The following is a 21,316-nucleotide window of genomic DNA, read 5'->3' on the forward strand; positions in this document are numbered from 1 at the left end:
GGGTGGTGGTGGTGGTAAAGTGAAGATGACTGCGGAAGGCAATGGCAGACCGCCCATAAAAAGTCTGCCAAGAAAACGTCATGATGTTACATCATCCCATGGGTCAGTAATGTCTCAGTGCTTTACCTTTTTTAGGACCTAAGGCCGCAGCAATTTGGAGAGAGGGGCAATAGAAAGAAGATCTTCTTCCTTACCCCTCAGCCTAGCCTAGTGTGAAGCTGGGACCAAACTGAAAAGCAATCCATTTGGATGGAGATGTGTCTGAGACACACTTATTTTGTCCTCACCACAATATTTCTTCCTGTGGACAGAACAGGCCGGCTTTGACTTTACAGGTCCTTCTCTGCCTGCCCCTCCTTAGCACTGACAACTCCACTTCCTGCCACTAGGGGACTCACTGCCATCACCTGTTCATTTTAGGGATTCTCCAGTGGGAGGAACAGGACTCCCAGTGGGGACGTGCTAAAACAAATGACAGGATGGTCCATAGGAAACAATAGCAGAGCCTGGATGGTCCATAGGATATAATGGGAGAGAAGATTGTCAATTGACTTGCATGGGCTTCGAAATACATTGACGCACAGAAACGGCTGCAACAAAAACCTGGAATGGATAATCTTCTCTCCCGTTATATCCTATGGACCATCCAGGCTCTCCTATTTTCTATGGACAATCGTCTGCCAACCTCCAGGACTGGATTGGCAGGCGAAAAGGTAGTTTGCCAGCCTACAGGACTGGATTGACAGGCAAAAATGTACCTTGCCAACCACCAGGACTGGATTGACAGGTGAAAAGGTACTCTGCCAACCTCCAGGACTGGATTGACAGGGGAAAAGGTACTTTGCCAACCTCCAGGACTGGATTGACAGGAAAAAATGTACTTTGCCAACCTCCAGGACAGGACTGATAGGTGAAAAGGTAGTCTGCCAGCCTCCAGGACTGGATTGACAGGGGAAAATGTATCTTGCCAACCTCTAGGACTGGATGAATAGGGGAAAAGGTACTCTGCCAACCTCCAGGATTGGATTGACAGGTGAAAAGGTACTCTGCCAACCTCCAGGACTGGACTGACAAGAGAAAATGTACCTTGCCAACCACCAGGACTGCATTGACAGGTGAAAAGGTACTCTGCCGAATATGCAGGACTGGATTGACAGGGGGAAATGTACTTTGCCAATCTCCAGGACTGCATTGACAGGCAAAAAAGGTACTCTGCCATAATGCAGGACAGGATTGACAGGAGAAAAGATACTCTGCCAACCTCCAGGGCTGGACTGATAGGTGAAAAGGTAGGCTGCCAGCCTCCAGGACTGGATTGACAGGGGAAAAGGTACTTTGCCAACCTCCAGGAGTGGATTGACAGGGGAAAATGTACTTTGCCAACCTCCAGGGCTGGACTGATAGGTGAAAAGGTAGTCTGCCAGCCTCCAGGACTGGATTGACAGGCAAAAAGTACCTTGCCAACCTCTAGGACTGGATTAACAGGAGAAAAGGTACTCTGCCAACCTCCAGGACTGAATTGACAGGCAAAAGGGTAGTCTGCCAACCTTAAGGACTGGATTGACAGGGGAAAATGTACTTTGCCAACCTCCTGGACGTGATTGACAGGTGAAAAGGTATTCTGCCAGCCTCCAGAACTGGAATGAGAGGCTAAAATGTGCCTTGCCAAACCTCCAGGACTGGATTGACAGGCGAAATTGTACTTTGCCAACCTCCAGGACTGGATTGACAGGGGGAAAGATATTCTGCAAGCCTCCAGAAATGGATTGACAGGCGAAAATGTACTCTGCCAACCTCCAGGACTGGATTGACAGGGGAAAAGGCACTCTGCCAGTCTCCAGGACTGGACTGACAGACGAAAAGGTAGACTGCCCACCTCCAGGACTGGATTGACAGGGGAAAAGGTAGTCTGCCAGCCTCCAGGACTGCATTGGCAAAGGAAAATTTACTTTCCCAACCTGCAGGATTGACAGGGGGAAATGTACTTTGCCAACCTCCAGGACTGAATTGACAGCCTAAAAGCTACTCTGCCAGCCTCCAGGACTGGATTGACAGGAGAAAAGGTACTCTCTAACCTCCAGAACTGGATTGACATGGGAAAATATACTTTGCCAACCTCCAAGATTGGATTGATAGGTGAAAAGGTAGTCTGCCAGCCTCCTGGAGTGGATTGACAGGTGAAAATGTACATTGCCAACCTCTAGGACGTGATTGACAGGCGAAAAGGTACTCTGCCAACCTCCAGGACTGGACCGACAGGGGGGAATGTACCTTGCCAACCTCCAGGACTGGATTGACAGGGGGAAATGTACTCTGCCAACTGTCAAGCATGGTAAAATTCCATTGGTAATTGATTGTTTTAGGGTCCTCCATAAAGCTGGTCTGTGAAATATCATGGAGGACCAAGGTCTGTTAACTCTGTTATTCTTTCCCCCTCCCCCTTTTCATTTTATTGCTTGCAAAGTAAATGTAGAGAGAAACGAAACTAACTTGAGAAAGAGTAATCAGTACCTTCCCATACATTCCTGTTAGGGAGTGTGACACATCTGGGGAAAGCAAGGACAGAGTCCTGATAACGCCATGAGAATGTAGACATTTATGATAGTTTATGTGTGAGAGCACACCCCTCGCCCCCATCTTTTGGAATTCTTTTGAAGTAAGCCTTAAAAGTATTGTATCAATGTATCTTTAGCATCACTCTCAAGAATTTGTTACACTGAAAGTATCGGTCTATCAATAAACGTAGTTTTGTATCAAACTCGACTCGTCATTGAAACCGCATGCTTGACACCAACCTCCAGGACTGGATTGACTGGGGAAAAGGTAGTCTGCCAACTTCCAGGACTGGACTGACAACCTAAAAGCTACTCTGCCAGCCTCCAGGATTGGATTGACAACCTAAAAGCTACTCTGCCAGCCTCCAGGATTGGATTGACAGGGGAAAATGTAATTTGCCAACCTCCAGGATTGGACTGACAGGGGAAAAGGTAGCCTGCGAACCTCCTGGACTGGATTGACAGGGGAAAAGTTAGTCTGCCAGCCTCCAGGACTGGATTGACAGGGGAAAAGGTAGTTTGCCAGTCTCCAGGACTGAATTGAGAGGGGAAAATGTACTTTACCAACCTCCTGGACTGGATTGACAGGGAGAAATGTACTTTTCCAACCTCCAGGAACTGGATTGACAAGAGAAAAGGTACTCTGCCAACCTCCAGGCCTGAATTGACAGGGGAAAAGGTAGGCTGCCAGCCTCTACGACTACTTTGTCAGGGGAAAGGGGAGTTTGACAGCCTTTAGCACTAGATTGATGGGGGGGGGGGGAGATTGGCAGCCTCTAGGGCCAGATTGACATGCAAGAGGAGACATTGGCAGCCTCTAGGGCCAGATGGACAGAGGGAAAATGAGATTGGCAGCATCTAGGGCCAGACTGACAAGGGAAAGGAGAGATGGACAGCCTCTAGGGCCAGAATGACAGGGGAAAGGGGAGATGGACAGCCTCTAGGGCCAGATTGTCAAGGGAAAGCGGAGATGGACAGCCTCTAGGGCAAGATTGGGGAAAGGGGAGATTGACAGCCTCTAGCACTAGATTGACAGGCTATTTAATATCTATATGCGCCCCCTTGCCCAGATTGCCAGGAGGTATGGGCTTGGGTGTCATCGGTATGCAGATGATACCCAGCTCTATCTGCTAATGGATGGCCGGCCCGCCTGCGCCCCAGCGAATTTGGACCAGGCACTGCAGGCCGTGGCAACTTGGTTAAGGCTGAGCGGGCTGAAATTGAATCCAGCGAAGACAGAGGTCCTTTGCTTGGGTCGGGGCGCTCTGGGAGGGGAAATACCTCTCCCGGTTTTTGACGGGGCGCCGCTAAAAGCGGCATGCCAGGTCAGGAGCCTGGGAGTTCTACTGGAGCCTTCATTATCAATGGAGGCCCAGATAGCAGCCACTGCCTTTTTTCATCTGAGGCGGGCAAGGCAGCTGGCTCCCTTCCTAGAGCGCCGGGACCTGGCAACAGTGATCCATGCAACGGTCACCTCGAGACTGGATTACTGTAATGCCCTCTACATGGGGCTGCCTCTTGGCCGAACCCGGAAGCTGCAGCTGATGCAGAACGCGGCTGCCAGACTGTTGTTGGGGCTCCCAAAGTGGGAGCACATACAACCGGGGCTGCGTGGACTGCACTGGCTGCCAGTTATGTACCGGATTCGTTACAAAGTGCTGGTTATTACCTTTAAAGCCCTATATGGCCGAGGACCTGCCTACCTTAGGGACTGTCTCTCCCCGTACGAACCCCAGAGAGCACTGAGGTCAGCAGGGAAGAACCTGCTGACTATTCCCGGGCCAAAAGAGGTAAAACTACAGAGCACCCGCACTCGGGCTTTCTCTGTTATGGCTCCACAGCTATGGAACCAGCTTCCAGAAGAAATGCCTTTAAAAGCAACCTGTTGTGCAGATATTTAGCCAGTGAACTCCTTTCATCCTTTTTAATATCTACAGGAGAAGTTTAATTTTGGTGTCAGACAGCTGTTAAAAGCAGGACCAGTAAAATGGTGCCAAGTGCATAGTGCCATCAATACCAGTGCTGTTGAGATATACAGCAGTAATCTCCAACAATCTCTTTCTGCCCCACACCTCTCACTCTCACTCACTCACACAGAAATCTCATAGAAAGGCCAGCTGGCTACAACTGGGGGTACCAATTTTTCATTGACAGAGCTCCTATGTCTGCAACAACAGTATGATGAACAGAAAAGTTTCATTCAGTAAAAATGGAAGGTAAGAAAGAAAGGGAAAGAATGAAATTGAAGGAAAGGAAAAGAAAGACATGGAAAGAAAGAACATAAGAGAAGCCATGTTGGATCAGACCAGTGCACTATCCAGTCCAAAATTCTCTCATACAATGCCCCAAAAGCACCAGAATGTACACCAGTGGGGCCAGGGCACTAGAAGCTCTCCCAATGTTGCTTCCCTCCACCCCCAGCACCAAGAATACAGAGCATCCCTTGCAGAGGGAAAAAGAAAGAAGGGGGGACAAAGGAGGAAAAAACCTTACTCACCATCAGATAACCCCAGCCAGCAACAATTCTGCTCAGGGGTTGTTGGGTAAAAAAAACCAGCTACTGGAATGCCCACTCCCCGCCCCTCCCGGCTGAGAAAAACACACACCCCTTCTTTGCCGCCCAGGCCTCCCGGGGAAATCTCCCCAAAAGAACATACTGCAAGGCACATGAAAGCTCATACCTTGAAGAACACTTCATGGATCTAAAGTGCCAGTGGATGCCAGTTTTTCTATCAAACACTGGGAGAGGGGGAGAAGGAAGGAGAGGCAGCCCAGCTCCTCTCTGCACAACACAGAGATGGGGGAAGGAAGGAAGCCAGAGCTCAGGCTTTGCAGCCTGTGTCAATCTTCAAGGCTAGCTTTTCTCTGCACAACACAGAGACGGGAAGGAAAGAAGCCAAACAGGGCTCAGGCTTTGCAGTCTGTGTTAGTCTTCAAGGCTAGCTTTTCTCTGCACAACACAGAGATGGGGGAAGGAAGCCAAATGGAGCTCAGGCTTTGCAGCCTGTGTCAGTCTTCAAGGCTAGCTTTTCTCTGCACAACAGAGAGACGGTAGAAGGAAGGAAGCAGAGCAGAGGTCATGCTTTGCTGGGGGCGGGGCTAGCTTTGGCTTTTCTTGTGACCCTGTAGTGAGGCTTCCATGGCCCAGTACCGGGTCCTAACCCTGCAAATGGGAAATAGTGGCCTAGAGACTTCCTTGCACCAAATTCCTTAATTAGTTTTCCTACCAGAGCTATTAGCATATGTATAGATGTAATCTAGCAAGCAACTGAACTGGCTCCCTGTCACTTTCAGAAAGGGGCAGAGGAAACCACATATTTAAAACTCCGATGGGGAGGCCCTACACCTCCCAAACCCACACCGCAACCAGACTTGAGTGGGCTTAGTTGCTTGCCTTCAACCAGTGCCACAGTGGAAGGAGGTGGGTTCACCTCAAGAACCACGGCTGTAATCCCCTCTGCTTATTCCGCTTACCTGTTGCAACAGCTCCCGGTCTTCACAGCTGACACGCCTGCTCTCCGGGGGAATGTCTTGTAAAGGATGCGATTCGGAGGATCTGACAAAAGGGTTGGACAAAACCAACCCACGTTATACTTGCTGCCAAAAAGCATCTTAAATCACAATGGCTAACAATTTGTAAGACCAACACGGTGTTAAGCTATGGGAAACACCTCCCCAAATATTCAACATTCCAGAAGGACAGCTTCCTGAATGCAAAAGCCAGTTCAAGGCTTACATCGATGCTTGATTCACGTAGTAGGGAAGAGATGTGACCCTGCGCACCAACCCAATTCTCAGTTCATAGTGACACATTACAGCAGGGGTCACCAACCTGGCATCTGTCAACACCTTTCCAGGTACCTGCCAAGTGTTTTGAGAAAGTGGGCAGGGCCAAGAGGGGCTTTTATCTAGCAAGGCTTCTGATTGGCCACTAGAGTTGAACTGCTTGGGCAGATTTTCAAAAGCTCAGCTTTGAAACCACAGCACAAAAATCTTCCTCCACATTCAGAAGCACTAAGCCTTTGCATCTCAGAGCCAGAAGGCAACATCGGGGGAAGGCCTTGGCCTCTGTGCCCAGTTGTTGGCCCTCTAGAGGAACTGGTTGGCCACTGTGTGAGACAGGATGCTGGAGTGGTTGGACCACTGGGCTCTTCTGATGTTCTTCTTGGCATCTATGTCATTGCTGACCTTACAGAGGAACTAGCTGGGCACTGTGTGAGACAGGAGGCTGGACTGGATGGGCCCTCCCTGGTCTGATCCAGCAGGGCTCTTCTGAGGTTCTTATCGAGGGAAGGCCTCGGCCTCTCTGCCCTGTTGTTGGCCCTCCAGAGGAACTGGCTGGCCACTGTGTGAGACAGGAGGCTGGACTGGATGGACCCTCCCTGGTCTGATCCAGCAGGGCTCTTCTGATGTTGCCTCCTGGCTCTGGGATGCAGAGGCTTAGTACCTCTGAAGGTGGAGGTTCCCCTCTACATAAACCATAGCAGACAGATACTCTAGCCTAGCCCAATCTTGTCAGAGCTCAGAAGCTAGGCAGGGTGGCTACTTAGATGGCAGACCACCACCCTGGTAGAGTAGGGCTTTGCTATGCAGTGGAAGCCTGCATAGTTTGCTATGCAAACCATCTCTGCTAATCTTGACTGAAAACCCTATGGGGTCGCCTGTGACTTAGGGGTGCATCATCATCATTCCACGGGGCTGTGGGCGATGGACGATATCATTAAAGCAGTTACAATAAAAACATAACTAAAATACATTTCAAAGCATTTAAAACATTTATAAACAGATGCTGCATGATATTTCTATTCTAATTGCAAGCTGCTAGCTACTCCACTGGCGGGGGAAGGGACGGGAGAGCATGAAGCGAATCATGGACAGAAAAGACTGAGAAGGGTGCCGGTACGAGATGAAGCCATTTCTGTCCTCTGTCAAAAGCCTGGTGGAACATCTCCTGCTCAACTGAGAGTGTCCCCTCTCAGCAGCGCACGTCAGGGGCCCCACACTAACGCAGGAAGCCGCACTCAGCAGCAGTCTGCAGCCCTGCACGATCTCGCACTGCTCATGGCCCACCTGAAGACGACAGCAGTTACATTCCACACCGGATGTGAACTGCTCCACTCGGTAGGGAGGAAATCAGAGGGAACACTGGTCTGCACAACTCAGGCGGGATCTTTGAAGCAGACCTTGCCTTCACCTGTGCTCTGCCGTGTTATGGAACACACATCTATGCCCGGGGACCACACTTCGTCATAATTCTACTCCCATTCCCACCATCAACCCTTCTGTTTGCACCCAGGAGTGTATATATATATATATTTTCCAACTACATGTGACACTTCCTCCAACTGATGAAATAAGTTCTGGCTCACCAAAACTCAGGCAACCACAGAGTTGCTTGCCTTGAAGGTGCTTCAGCTCTTGTTTTGGTCACGACAAACTAATGCAGCCAGCCTTATGAAAGGCATGCACTGGTAAAGCACATCCCTGCTTCTTAGCTAGCCAGGGAATAAGGGCTGCCAAGGAAAGGCAAAAGATGTGCCTGATAGTGGGAGGATCAGGAACCCACCTTCCCTTTGCAATGACAGGCAACACGGGTGCATTAGGGTAGGAAGAGGAAACAGATTATCATTCTATCGACTTTATTTATATCTCCACAATGAGAACCCAAAGTGACTTGCATAGTTCTCCTCTCTTCCATTGTATCCAATGACAACCCTGTGAGGATGGCCAGGCCGAGAATGTGTGTGGCTGGCCCAAGGTCACCCAGCCAGCTTCTAGGGCAGAGTGAGGATTCAGACCTGGGTCACCTGCATCCGACTCCAGATTCATTCTGGAACTTCTGAATCCCAAACGATCTGAAGCCAGAACCACATCTGGCCAGTGAACCAACAAGGCTAAGAGGATTCTCACAATAATAATAAATAATAACATTTTATTTATACCCCGCCCTCCCCGCCGCGGCAGGCTCAGGGCGGCTTACAGAATGTGGCAAGAGCCATGTTAAGCAATAAAACAGTTATACATTTCTATAACATTTAAAATTTACCATTCAATTTACATAGTATAAAAGTCTAAAATCAATCTAAAACAATCTCATCATATTGCTATCTCGATTGCTGATGTTAGTGATGGCCTGGTGTTCATTTCAGGCTCCATCTTGGAAGGCTAGCCGGAAGAGGGCGGTTTTGCACGCCCTACAGAATTGGTTAATGTCCCGTAGGGCCCGCACCTCTTCCGGCTAGCCTTCAAAGAACACATTTGTAAAAATAATTTTGTACATTTTGTACAGCTGCTTTGAGTCCGCTGGCGGAGAGAGCGGGATCGAAAACTAAGGTGATAGATAAATAGAAAATAGATAAATAAATGTTTACCCAAGGATCGGTCCATCTTCTTGCTTACCACTGTCATCTGAAAATACAACATGAGAGAGAAAGATCACACATAACAGGCAGGAAAGGAAAGATCTCTGCAGTGTCACCCGCTCCTACCTGCAAAAGCACTACAGACTGGCATCGCCAATGCCCAGGCAAAAGGCACCCCAACCCTCCCACAGACCCAGCTACCATGCCGCACCCCCCGTCTTCCTCTCTGGTGGATGTACCTGGGCTCTAAAACACACTGCAGCTTCATGCAACTGGGCAGAGTAATATGAACACAGAAGGCTGACCTTCTGTGTGCAAAGATCCAAGCGGCCTGAAGCAGTAGAACCTGAAGCAACCAACCAAGTTTTATTCAGAATGTAAGCTTTCATGTGCTCTAAAGCACACTTCATCAGATAAGGAATCAGGTACCTCTGTACCTGATTTCTCGTCTGATCAAGTGTGCTTAGAGCACGTGAAAGCTTACATTCTGAAAAAAAAACTCTGTTGGTCTCATGGTACAACTTGACTCCTACTTTGTTCTTCTCTGTGCAAGACAGGCTCTCTCTCCACTGAGCTCTCCCCCACCAAAAGAAAGAACTAGCTGTGTGGGGGTTACTGTGAACCTGAACCCAGACCCTCTTGTCCTGTGCAACTATGGCAAATACAACATTGAAATAATCTTCCAGACAACCAAGGGAGTGAAATCTACTTCCAGAACTTGTGCCCATGTGTTGCATGCAGGAATTTGGGAGATCAGTCCCTGGCATATCTGGCAGGGGCAGCAGGGGCACAGAAAGGTGCTCTGAGAGGCTGCAGAGCCAAAGGCCCCACCCTGCAGAAGGCAGCAAACACGCATGTTCCCCCCGGTTATTTATTTAAGACACCACTTTCCCTTAGGGTTTAAAACTGCTGAATTTAGCAGTGAAATTAAGTCAACGCTACATGACCGCATTGACAGAGGAGGAAGTGGGCAGGATGCTGCTAGTTTGCTAGCAGCAGCTGAGCACCATTTGGCTGATTTTGTTTCCTCCTCTCCTTGCAGGTAGTTAAGCCTGGGCCCGGGCTCTTCAGCTGTGGCTTGCAGTTCAAGGCCTACATTAGGCAGCATGGCACACCAGAGTTACACCAGGGTACAAGGACGATGTCTTTGTTTTCCTCTATTTATTTAAATGGCACTGCTAAATTGGTACTTTTAGATTTATGAATTTTTCACAAGCTGCTTTCGAGCCCTGTGGGGGGAAAACAGCAAAAAAAAAATGACCTAGGAAAAACTTTAAAACCAGAGCAACCAGGTTTCATACAGGAAGGAGCTATTCCAGTTCAACTTGAAACAGGAGAAATTATTCTTTGAAAACTGACTTTGGCACCTTGGGGAGTAATGAATGCTTTTCATCAACATTTGCTAAGAACCAGTCTTGAGGTTCCACTTTCCTGCTAGTTTTCTTGAGGTTCCACTTTCCTGCCAGTTTTCTCAAAAACTGCTAGTTCTAAAGCAACAAAGGCTTTCTTTCTGATGGGGAGAAACCAGACCGCTTGTTTTTAAAAGCAGGCAGAGAATGTTAACACCATGCTTTACAAAGGAGATCAAAAGGCAGCCATGGAAAAGGTTCAGCACTCACTTGCAGAAGACAGGCTGTCTGGAGTGTGCCTAACTGCTAATTTATTGCAGTTACAAATCTTTAAGACCACTTATTCATTGAACAATACTGACCGGAGTTGGCAAAAAAAAAAAGAGAGAGAGAGAGAAAGCCGATAAACACCTTTTGAACACCAAAGAACTAGGGACAGTATAAAAATGTGATCTCAAGCAGTCTAAATGAATCCCACCGGAAGATGGAAGGGGAAGCCTTCATGAGAGAGTGGTATAACTGGGTGAGTGTTGCCATTCTGACGTTGCAGTGCCACAACAGAAAAGGCCCTATCACGCACCCCTGCATACAGAATGAACCCAACCCAATAATGTTTCTATTTTCAGAAATGTGTCAAGACCACAGACCACAACACACATTCCAGAACAGGCTTACCAAATTCAATACTCAAAGTAATGAATAGTGGAGCATTGCTTCCTCCCCCACCCCCCAAATATGAATCCGCAGCTCATTTTTAACAAAAACTTATGTTGAACTGAGCAAGGGCCAAGGGCTTTTTTTTGTAGCAGGAACTCCTTTGCATATTAGGCCACACACCTCTGGTGTAGCCAATCCTCCAAGAGCTTACAGGACTCTTATTACAGTCTGCTACGTACCTGGAATACAACTTGACACTTGCTCCAAACTCAAAAGGTAAAATATCCCATAAGCACTCTCTCCTTGGCTCAGCACACTATATCCTGGGACGTGAATGGAAAGGTGGGAAAGACAGACGTCAAGTGTTTGCCCAGAGTGGAACAAACAGCAGGAACCAGGAAGGTGCAGAGTGCTGTGGGGGGCGGGTGGTGGTGGAATGCAAGCCAGGGTGGAGCGGTTAGACATGGCATTCCTCACTGCAGTGACAACTACCATGAAACACGCCACTGGGCCTTTTGCTTGGCTGTCATTTATTATTATTATTATTATTAAATTTTATTTGTATCCCGCCCTCCCCGCCTGGGCAGGCTCAGGGCGGCTAACAACATTCAATAAGACATAATATAAATACAATAATTAAAACACATTAAAATTATAAAACAGCATTAAAATTATACATAGTTAATAATATACATAGTTAATACATTTTAAGAACTAATCCAACGTATATAATCTATAACATATATAATCTATAACTTAACAGCAGCAGAGGTGTTCCGGGCGCTATTACATATTTAAATGGTGGCAAGAATCATTAAAGAATCACTTTGTTGGATCCTCCGTTCAGCCACCCTCTGTCAGCATTCTGAGAAGGCCTGCCTAAAGAGGATGGTCTTGTAGGCCCTGCGGAATTGATCTAAGTTCCGCAGGGCCCGCACCTCCTCCAGGAGTTGATTCCACAGGCACGGGGCTGCCACGGAGAAAGCCCGTGCCCTTGTAGTCTGTAATTTTGCCTCCCTTGGCCCAGGGACAGTCAGCATGTTCTTCCCTGCTGACCTCAGTGCTCTTTGGGGCTCGTATGGGCCCCATTCTCTGATGAAATGTGTCCTGGTCTGATGAAGGGTTCTGGGGAAGTCAAAAGCTTGCACCCTGTCATTTGTCATTGGTAGCGTAAAAGAGCCAGACTCTAGCAACACGTTAAAGATTAACAGAAGTCGTGGTGGGGCAGGAGTTTTCATGAGTCTGAAGAAGTGAGCAGCGACTGCTCACAAATCTGGTTAGTCTTTTAAGGTGCTCCTCTTGTTTTTTCTACTGCTACAGACAGACAAAGATGGCTGCTCATCTTGATTTGTCATTGGGTTGGCCCAAAAGAGAGGTATCACGTGGACTGAGTTCATTGCTTTCTGATAAAACACAGACAGCATAACCAGTGGGGCCTAATTCCACAGAGATGGCAAACTTGTTTCTGAGCTGTAACAGTCAAATTGTTCAGGCCATCTAAATACACCCCCCCCAATTCCCCCACACAAAAATGTGCATATGCTCCAGCCTTCCCCCCCATATCTAATGGTTGTACCAGGAGAGATTTTTGACCAGTGACCGCTAAACCTTGGTAGGTAACCCAACACTCTCCCTTCCCTGAGAGAGGCCTCGGCTGGTCTGCACAAGATGGAGCACCTTTGCCAAAGCTGGTTTGATCAGGGGACAGAGGCATAAAGGAAAGTGTGAATTAAGAAAACAGCAGTGGACACTCTAGCTCAGGGGTGGCCAAACTTGCTTAATATAAGCCACATAAAATAAACGCCATATGTTTGAGAGCCGCAAGACATGAATGTCAGCTGTTTGAGAGCTGCAAGACAGGACAGAAGGGAGGGAGGGAAGTGAAGTAGTTGGGGTAGGGAGAAGGGAAAGAGAAGTAGAAAGAAAGCAACTTTAAATGCATTCTTTAAAAGTTGCTGGCTGGCTTGGAGAAGTGATTTACAGAGACAAATACCATCTCCAAACTGGCTGATGGGGTAGTGGGGGCTTCAAGAGCCACACAATATGTGTGAAAGAGCCACATGTGGCTCCCGAGCCGCAGTTTGGCCACCCCTGCTCTAGCCAAAGAGGCCTGTGGGTAACCAGATACACACAAAGTTCTAATGGCCCCCTCACAGTATCCTCCAAGTATCCATCCTCAAAATCCCACAGACCACAATCCAACTGCGCTGGAAGACTAGCATTTGGAAACACCAAATGGCTTTCACAGTCAAGAAAACTAGTTCACCGAAACAACTGTGTTAAGAAAATCCGCACCAGCCAGTTCTCACCATCTGAGATACTTTAAAATCATCATATTGGAACGTGTCTTATAAACCAGCGCACAAAATCCAAAGGAAGAACACAACTCCGGCTGACAGCCTCAAGGGAGGTGGAACCTACCACCCAACTAAACAACACACAGTGCCATCCTAACAATGCTTTCCTGGCAGAGTAGGATTATGGTCTACACCCTTTAGATCTGCAGCAACAGAGAACGTCCTTGATTTCTGCCACGGGACTACCCATTTTATGACAGTCATTTGTGGCTTAAATGCTTACCACCCTTTAAAAAAAAAAAGAACTTCTGCAAATGTCCCCCCACCCAGTTGCCCAAAGACAATTCTTTACTTAAACCATGTGAGCAGCAAGGGAGCAGTGTTCCTTCTATGGGCATGAGCGGCTGCTCATTAACAGAGGAAGCCCCACTCAGCACTGGTCTGGAGCCCCGCAAGGTCTTGCACTGCCCCATTGACCATTTCAAGATTACAGCAGTTATGCTCTGCTCAGGTTGGGAACTGCTCTGCTCAGCGGGGGGGGGGGGGGGTGGAATTTGAAGGAACATTGAAGGGGAGACCTACTAGCCTAACCTCTCCTCCTCATTCCAAATTAAGGCAAAATCAAAGCATCACACAGTGGCACAAAGATTCACACTATAGAAAAGATTAGAGGTGGGGGGGGATCTGGATGGAGAGTTCTCAGCTGATGCACCAGATTAATCATCTTCCTTTTTTCAGATTACCAAATGCTCAATAGAGGTGTAGGGAGCACAAGTTAAATTTCTAATTCTCTTGATGGTAGAAATGTTAACAGAACCCTGATAGCTTCAAACATTAAGTAAGCAAGCTCATAACTTATAGCCCAATCAGAATTTTGACCTCACTGGTTAAGTTGTGCCACTCAGCTAATGTTTTAAATTATTCATGTACTATTTTTTTTTAAAATCAAACTTTGCCGCCTCAGTACTTTCTTCTGAACAAACCAGAGTGGAAACTGTGTAGAAACTCTGGCAACTTGTAAGGAAAGCAGAGTCTGCAGCTGCTGGATACATTTCTGCACTTACTACTTCAACATCACTTACTCCTCTGTAAACAGAAACAGGACTGTAGGTTTGGTGGCAATCCTTTTTGCTTTACTCTCATGCAAGGATGGAACAGCAGTGGCAATCCCTTGCCCTTTTGTTCCATGTGTGCTTGTATGGAGGATGGGAGAAAGAAATCTCCTGAAAGCACACAACAACCAACTCTTCTGCGCCCAGGTCAGAAACGGCTGCATTCTACATCTGGCTCAGACACGATCCGACATAGCTAGATCTTCCAGCAACAAATCAGCTGCTGTGAAAACATCTTCGCTGTAGCAAAAGAAACATGTGCAAAGGTCCCTGTGGCTTAGGGGTCAGCAAGTGGAGACACACACCCCGGCCTACTGAACAGCTGGTCTCCCAGTTGCCAGTCCAAGGGCAAGTGAGGTGGCAACGGGACTCAGTGGGGCAAGAGGCTTACTGAGCTTCCATGCCCAGGACACGCCAGAACTGGCATCAGGGCAAATAAAGAATGGTTACAGGCACTTATGAGCACTGCTGCCGAAGCCACATTTCCACAAGGTAATATTGGGAATGATGATGATGATAATTTTGCCTTGGAAGCACAGAAGCTTTACCCAGTACCCTAATTCTCAGCTTCCCAGTAAAGGTTGTTTCCATGTGTGTAGTGGAGCCAGCAGAGATCCTATGATTGTCCAGCAGTCAGAAGCTCTTTAATGTTATCCAGGATGTACCTGAAGGAGGCAAGCCAGAATTGTCTGCTACAACCCTTAGATGCTCAGCTTTGAGGTTGGTGTATAGTACTGCAGAATACAGTGCTTCAGTGTGGCTCAGTAGCCTCCATGTTCACAAATATGATGTCCAACTCAATACAAGAACCATTACTGGATATATTAAACCCACTCTGACCTGTCGGCTACCCACATTGTGCCACATCACTCCCCTGCATCTCTGAAGACAAGATGCTCTTCTTCATGAATATCACTGAAAACAGAGAGTTGTCCACTTAAAATGACACGGCTGATGCGAGTCTATCCAGATTCAAATCCCAACACCCAACAAAAAGATCTGCACAAATCCTACAACCCCAAAATTTCAATCTAAGGAACAAATGGTTGCGAACATGGATGCTACCAGCTCCACCCAATATCCATAACCCAATAAACTGGATAACCCAAGCGGCCCGCAGGATTTGACCTGTAAGATGGCTAAGAGAACATGAAAAGGCTTTGGCAGCTGTGCAAACCTGTTGTTTAAATGGGCAAAATACCAGGACCCGAATGCCATTGTGGTGCAGCCTGCCAAATTATTTTTCATCTGCCACAGGAATGCATTGTGCTTTCCAGGTTGATGGGACAGAGCTCTGAACTCTCCTAGCAGTGACTGAGTGGATTGAAAATTTAGACATTAGTACTCAAGGGGCCTGCCCAATTGGCCAACATACATGTATCAACTTGGTTATGTATGTTATATTACATCCCTGCTGTATGTAACTCTGCCATATGATACATAAATAAATAATCCCGGTCAAGGGGAACATGCTTTTCAAACGAATTACAAAGATGATCTGACTCCAACGGTAACAAAAGAAAGAAATTTTACTTACAACAATAGAAGCACATATTACATGACATATTTGCATAGCTATTTGTGTGCATTTAACTTATTGTGAACAGATCAAAAAGGTTCCCTTGCTACAGCTCCAAGGCCAGGCAAAACAGAGAAAAAGAGAAGATCTATACAAGAAGAAACAGAAGGCATCCAAATGGCCAAAGATGCTCAACATCTAACCCATGAGCGGGTGGGGCCAAATGCCAAGTGTACCTGGGTGGAGGAAGGCATTCAACGGCTCTGCCTGCAAAGTTACCATTTCCAACAGATGGACCGTCCACCCTAATCACAAGCCGTGGCACAGAAAACCTCAGAGCTGTCATCCAGTAACTCACCTGCACCATGCAACACTTGATGCAGGTGCAGGCCAATCAGAAGCTGCTACAACACCTGGCCTGTTGCCCTCACTAAGCCTCTGAATACACAGGTATCCTCTTGAAAACCGGTTGGATGATGGCATGCTGAGAAGACAATACGCCAGGGGTGGCCAACAGTAGCTCTCCAGATGCTTTTTTTGCCCACAACTCCCATCAGCCCCAGCCATTGGCCATGCCGGCTGGGGCTGATGGGAGCTGTAGGCAAAAAGCATCCGCTTTTGGCCACCCCTGCAATATGCCATTTCATGTGTATTGCTTGCTAGTATTCTGCCCTCGTGCCCAGGTGCCTTAAGCGCAGCCTTATCTCCCTTGCTGCCCTTTGCGCTTGACCTCTCTCAGAACTCCCTAACCCTTGCACTCCGTCCTCCAAACCTGCCTTCCCCGCCAAGTGTAACCTCTAGAACTTCATGCCCAACTGAAATCCAAGCGTGTGGAATCGAGCCCCAGGTTCTCCCCCCGGGGTTAGCGGGCCTGTGAGCGTCCTGCCTCTGGCGACTGCAAGCTCCTCGGGGCAAAGCCCTCACCGGTTCCTTCGCCTGGCAGGGCCGAGGGCTCCTGGGGGCCGCCCCTTCCTCCCCCTTGCAGGCCTGCAGGCGCGGGGGGCAGCCAGCCCGGGGCGCACAGGCCAGGGCGCACAAGGCCAGGGCGCACAAGGGCAGCACAAGGGCCCCTCCAAGGCCGCTGCAGGGGCTCGCCTCGGAAGGCCACGCCCCCCCCGGGTCAAGCCGCCTCGGCCGCCCTCCTCGGCCCCCCCCCCCGAGGACGCCGCCGGCCCGCTGGCGAGGAGGAGAACAAAAGCCGGCTGCGCGCCGCCCTCGGGGCCAGAACGCGCCCTGCGCCACACAGCCAGGCCCGAGGAAGGAGGCCACCTGCAGCAGCAGCAGCCGCGGCGGCGCCTCCCCATCAGGCTGGCTGGCTGCGCCCTGGGGCGGGGTGGGAGGGGCTGGCCGCCTTGTTCGCGAGGAGCCCGCCCGCCCGCCCGCCTACCTCCGTAGAGCCACTGCTCCTCGTCCTCGTCCGCCTCCAGCGGCGCGCCTCCGGCCACGGCCGGCTCCAGCTCGGTGGCCATGGCGGCGGCGGCGGCGAGGCCTGGGCGGGCGGGCCGGAGGATGCTCAGAGAGCGGCCCGCCGCGGCCCCCCCAGCCCCATCGTGCGCGCCTGGAGCCCGGCGGCGGCTGCTGCTGCTGCTGCGAGGACGGGGCGCGCTGGCCGGGCTAAGGCGCCGCCATCGCCTGCCTGCCTGCCTCCCCCTCTGGCACGGCGGGTCGGGGGGCTCTGGCAACTTGGGAGCCGGAGCGGCGGCGGCGAGGCGAGGAGAGGCAAGGAGCGCCCAGGTCCTAGCGCCCAGCTGCAGCAGGCAGGCCTCGCTCGCCCCCTCCCGAGCCGCTTTGCTCGCGTGCACAGCGCCTCGCCCCCCGGCGACGCCTCCGCCTTCCTCCCCCTCGGCCCGGCGGCGGGCAGCGCTTCTGGGGGCTCGGGGCTCGAGAGGCTTCTTCGGCTTGCTCGCGCCAGGCACGACCTCACCTGGCCGCCTTTCTGCCTCCCACTGCCGCCCCGGCCCACCTCTCAGGATTGTTGGGAGAACTGAATGGGAGAGAGGAGGAGGAGGAGGACGACGACGCGGAAACCTCGGCATCAGTTTGCTTGCCGCAATCCTATGAGGATAATTATAATAATAATGTTTTATTTATATCCCACAGGCTCAGGGCGGCTCACAAAATATGGCATAAAGAAGAAGAAGATGATGATGATGATGATGATGAAGATATTGGATTTATATCCCGCCTTCCACTCCAAAGAGTCTCAGAGCGGCTCACAATCTCCTTTCCCTTCCTCCCCCACAACAGACACCCTGTGAGGTAGATGAAGATATTGGATTTATATCCCGCCCTCCACTCCGAAGAGTCTCAGAGCGGCTTACAATCTCCTTTCCCTTCCTCCCCCACAACAGACACCCTGTGAGGTAGATGAAGATATTGGATTTATATCCCGCCCTCCACTCCGAAGAGTCTCAGAGCGGCTCACAATCTCCTTTCCCTTCCTCCCCCACAACAGACACCCTGTGAGGTAGATGAAGATATTGGATTTATATCCTGCCCTCCACTCCGAAGAGTCTCAGAGTGGCTCACAATCTCCTTTCCCTTCCTCCCCCACAACAGACACCCTGTGAGGTAGATGAAGATATTGGATTTATATCCCGCCCTCCACTCCGAAGAGTCTCAGAGCGGCTCACAATCTCCTTTCCCTTCCTCCGCCACAACAGACACCCTGTGAGGTCGGTGAAGATATTGGATTTATATCCCGCCCTCCACTCCGAAGAGTCTCAGAGCGGCTCACAATCTCCTTTCCCTTCCTCCCCCACAACAGTCACCCTGTGAGGTAGATGAAGATATTGGATTTATATCCTGCCCTCCACTCCGAAGAGTCTCAGAGTGGCTCACAATCTCCTTTCCCTTCCTCCCCCACAACAGTCACCCTGTGAGGTAGATGAAGATATTGGATTTATATCCTGCCCTCCACTCCGAAGAGTCTCAGAGTGGCTCACAATCTCCTTTCCCTTCCTCCCCCACAACAGACACCCTGTGAGGTAGATGAAGATATTCGATTTATATCCCGCCCTCCACTCCGAAGAGTCTCAGAGCGGCTCACAATCTCCTTTCCCTTCCTCCCCCACAACAGACACCCTGTGAGGTAGATGAAGATATTGGATTTATATCCCGCCCTCCACTCCGAAGAGTCTCAGAGCGGCTCACAATCTCCTTTCCCTTCCTCCCCCACAACAGACACCCTGTGAGGTAGATGAAGATATTGGATTTATATCCCACCCTCCACTCCAAAGAGTCTCAGAGCGGCTCACCATCTCCTTGACCTTCCTCCCCCACAACAGACACCCTGTGAGGTGGGTGGGGCTGGAGAGGGCTCTCACAGCAGCTGCCCTTTCAAGGACAACCTCTGCCAGAGCTATGGCTGACCCAAGGCCATGCTAGCAGGTGCAAGTGGAGGAGTGGGGAATCAAACCCGGTTCTCCCAGATAAGACTCCGCACGCTTAACCACTACACTAAACTGGCTCTCCAGGTTACAATCAGGTTAAAAACAGGTTATAATCATCACATCATCATCACATTTGATTTGGACCCCGCCCTCCCCGCCGAAGCAGGCTCAGGGCGGCTAACAACAAGAATTCAATACATACATTGTACAATATAACATTTTAATTAAAAGCCATTAAAATTCTAAAAACAATAAAATTAATATTTTTGTACAATAATAAAACATTATATCCAACAATATACAGTTAACGACATTTGCTGTTACATTAAAAACATTATAATTAAAACCATCAATTTAATTAGATTCTAACATTTCCAGGTGCTATATTCTAGACGTTCTCCTCTTGCAGTTTGTGATGCCCAGGTATAATAGGCTAGGATCCCCATTACAAGAAGGCCAGCTGAAAGAGAGTGGTCTTGCGGGCTCTACGGAATTGAGCAAGACTCCGCAGGGCCCACACCTCATCTGGTAGTTGGTTCCACCAATGTGGAGCTGCGATCGAAAAGGCCCTTTCTCTTGTTGTCTTCAATTTGGCCGCCTTCAGCCCGAGCATTGTCAAAAGATTTTGTGCTCCTGATCTCAGTACTCTGGGGCACATGTGGGAAGAGATGGTCTCTAAGGTAAGCAAGTCCTCGGCCATATAGGTCTTTAAAGGTAATAACCAGCACTTTGTAACGAATCCGGTATACAATTGGCAACCAGTGCAATTCGCACAGCTTCGGCTGTATGTGCTCCCACTTCCCTGCTGTCCCCTGATAGCACTTTCAGGAATCAGTGGCCACCATCACTGCCTGTGGGCAGCAGCAGCCTAGCCCAGCTCCTGCCAGCTGGCTCTCAGGACTGGTCTATAATTGTGGGGCTGCCACTGGATGTGCCTGCCAAAGGAACTTGGCATTAGTGTTTACCATTAAGAACATGGTCTCTAGGCTTACTTAAGCCGATAGCAACCAACACAAACAGTTAGAACTTGGATATTGTCATTTTCCAGGTAATGATGCAGACAAACACTTGCACACGTGGTTGATGAAACGCTCAATTTCTTGACAGGAGGCTTCTGTGACTTGTAGATGGGGCACCATGGCAGTCTAGTCTGCCCTCCCAACCCAATACTGTAGCTATGACACAGTCATAAAAAACCTAAGCAATGCCCAACTGGCATTACATCAAAGAAGCCTCTCTCTATCTCCATAGTAGTAAAGCTTCTTCAAAGAAACTTCCTTATTCTTCCATGTCATTCCGGAAGCAGTTAAGTGTTTCCTGAATTGCCTGAAGCCAGGAGCCCACTGCTGGCTGCCTACTTCATTCATTACTTCATGTTTCCTATGCTCTGACCTTACTTCCCATTGAGCTGAATGAGATAAACAGCTGCTGCTTCAAATACTACTCTAATCTCTGCACTGCTGATGGTAATGATTTCAAAATTAAAGAAATTGCAAAGGTGAATTTTTCCCAACTATTCATTTGGGGGTAGGGTTCCCAGGTCTGACTAAAGAAATATCTGGAGATTTTGGGGGTAGAGCCAGGAGACCTTGGGGTGCAGCCAGGAGCAAGGTTGTGGCAAGCACAATTGAACTCTGAAGGGAGTTCTGGCAATCACATTTAAAGGGACTGCACATTGTTTAAATGCCTTCCTTCCATTTGAAACAATGAAGGATAGGGGCTCCTTCTTTGGGGCCTCATAGAAATGGACCCCCTGGTCTGACTGTTTTGAAACTTGGTGTTTTGAGTAGTGGCACTGGATGCTATGCTGAACATTTGGTGCATCTACCTCAAAAAACAGCCCTCCCAGAGCCCCAGATACCCATGGATCAATTCTCCATTATACCCTATTTTTATTTTAATATTATCCTTCGTTATCTTAATTTTCTGTGTGTATATCTTTTCAAGTTGGAGACTGCAGGGCTGCCAGTTTGTTGGAACTGAATCTATTTGAAAGATAAGTGGATGAGCAAGACTGAGAAGTAGGACTTAAATGACCACATTTTGCAAGCCAGAACTAATTGGTGAATTGAA

The 21,316-nt window shown here is 49.1% G+C and overlaps 1 protein-coding gene across 1 annotated transcript in view; it reads right to left on the reverse strand.

The window, feature by feature from the left end:
- LOC132579555 (pre-mRNA 3'-end-processing factor FIP1-like) overlaps positions 1-17,373 on the reverse strand; it is a 56,087-nt gene extending 38,714 nt beyond the window's left edge. The window contains 3 exon segments of the mRNA XM_060250008.1: positions 6,030-6,111; positions 8,927-8,963; positions 17,239-17,373. Coding sequence (XP_060105991.1) covers positions 6,030-6,111; positions 8,927-8,963; positions 17,239-17,320 — 201 coding nt within the window. The 5' untranslated portion in view covers positions 17,321-17,373.
- Positions 17,374-21,316: the final 3,943 nt, after the last annotated feature.

Source organism: Heteronotia binoei, chromosome 11, assembly GCF_032191835.1.
Source record: "Heteronotia binoei isolate CCM8104 ecotype False Entrance Well chromosome 11, APGP_CSIRO_Hbin_v1, whole genome shotgun sequence".
Taxonomy (NCBI): Eukaryota; Metazoa; Chordata; class Lepidosauria; order Squamata; family Gekkonidae; genus Heteronotia; species Heteronotia binoei.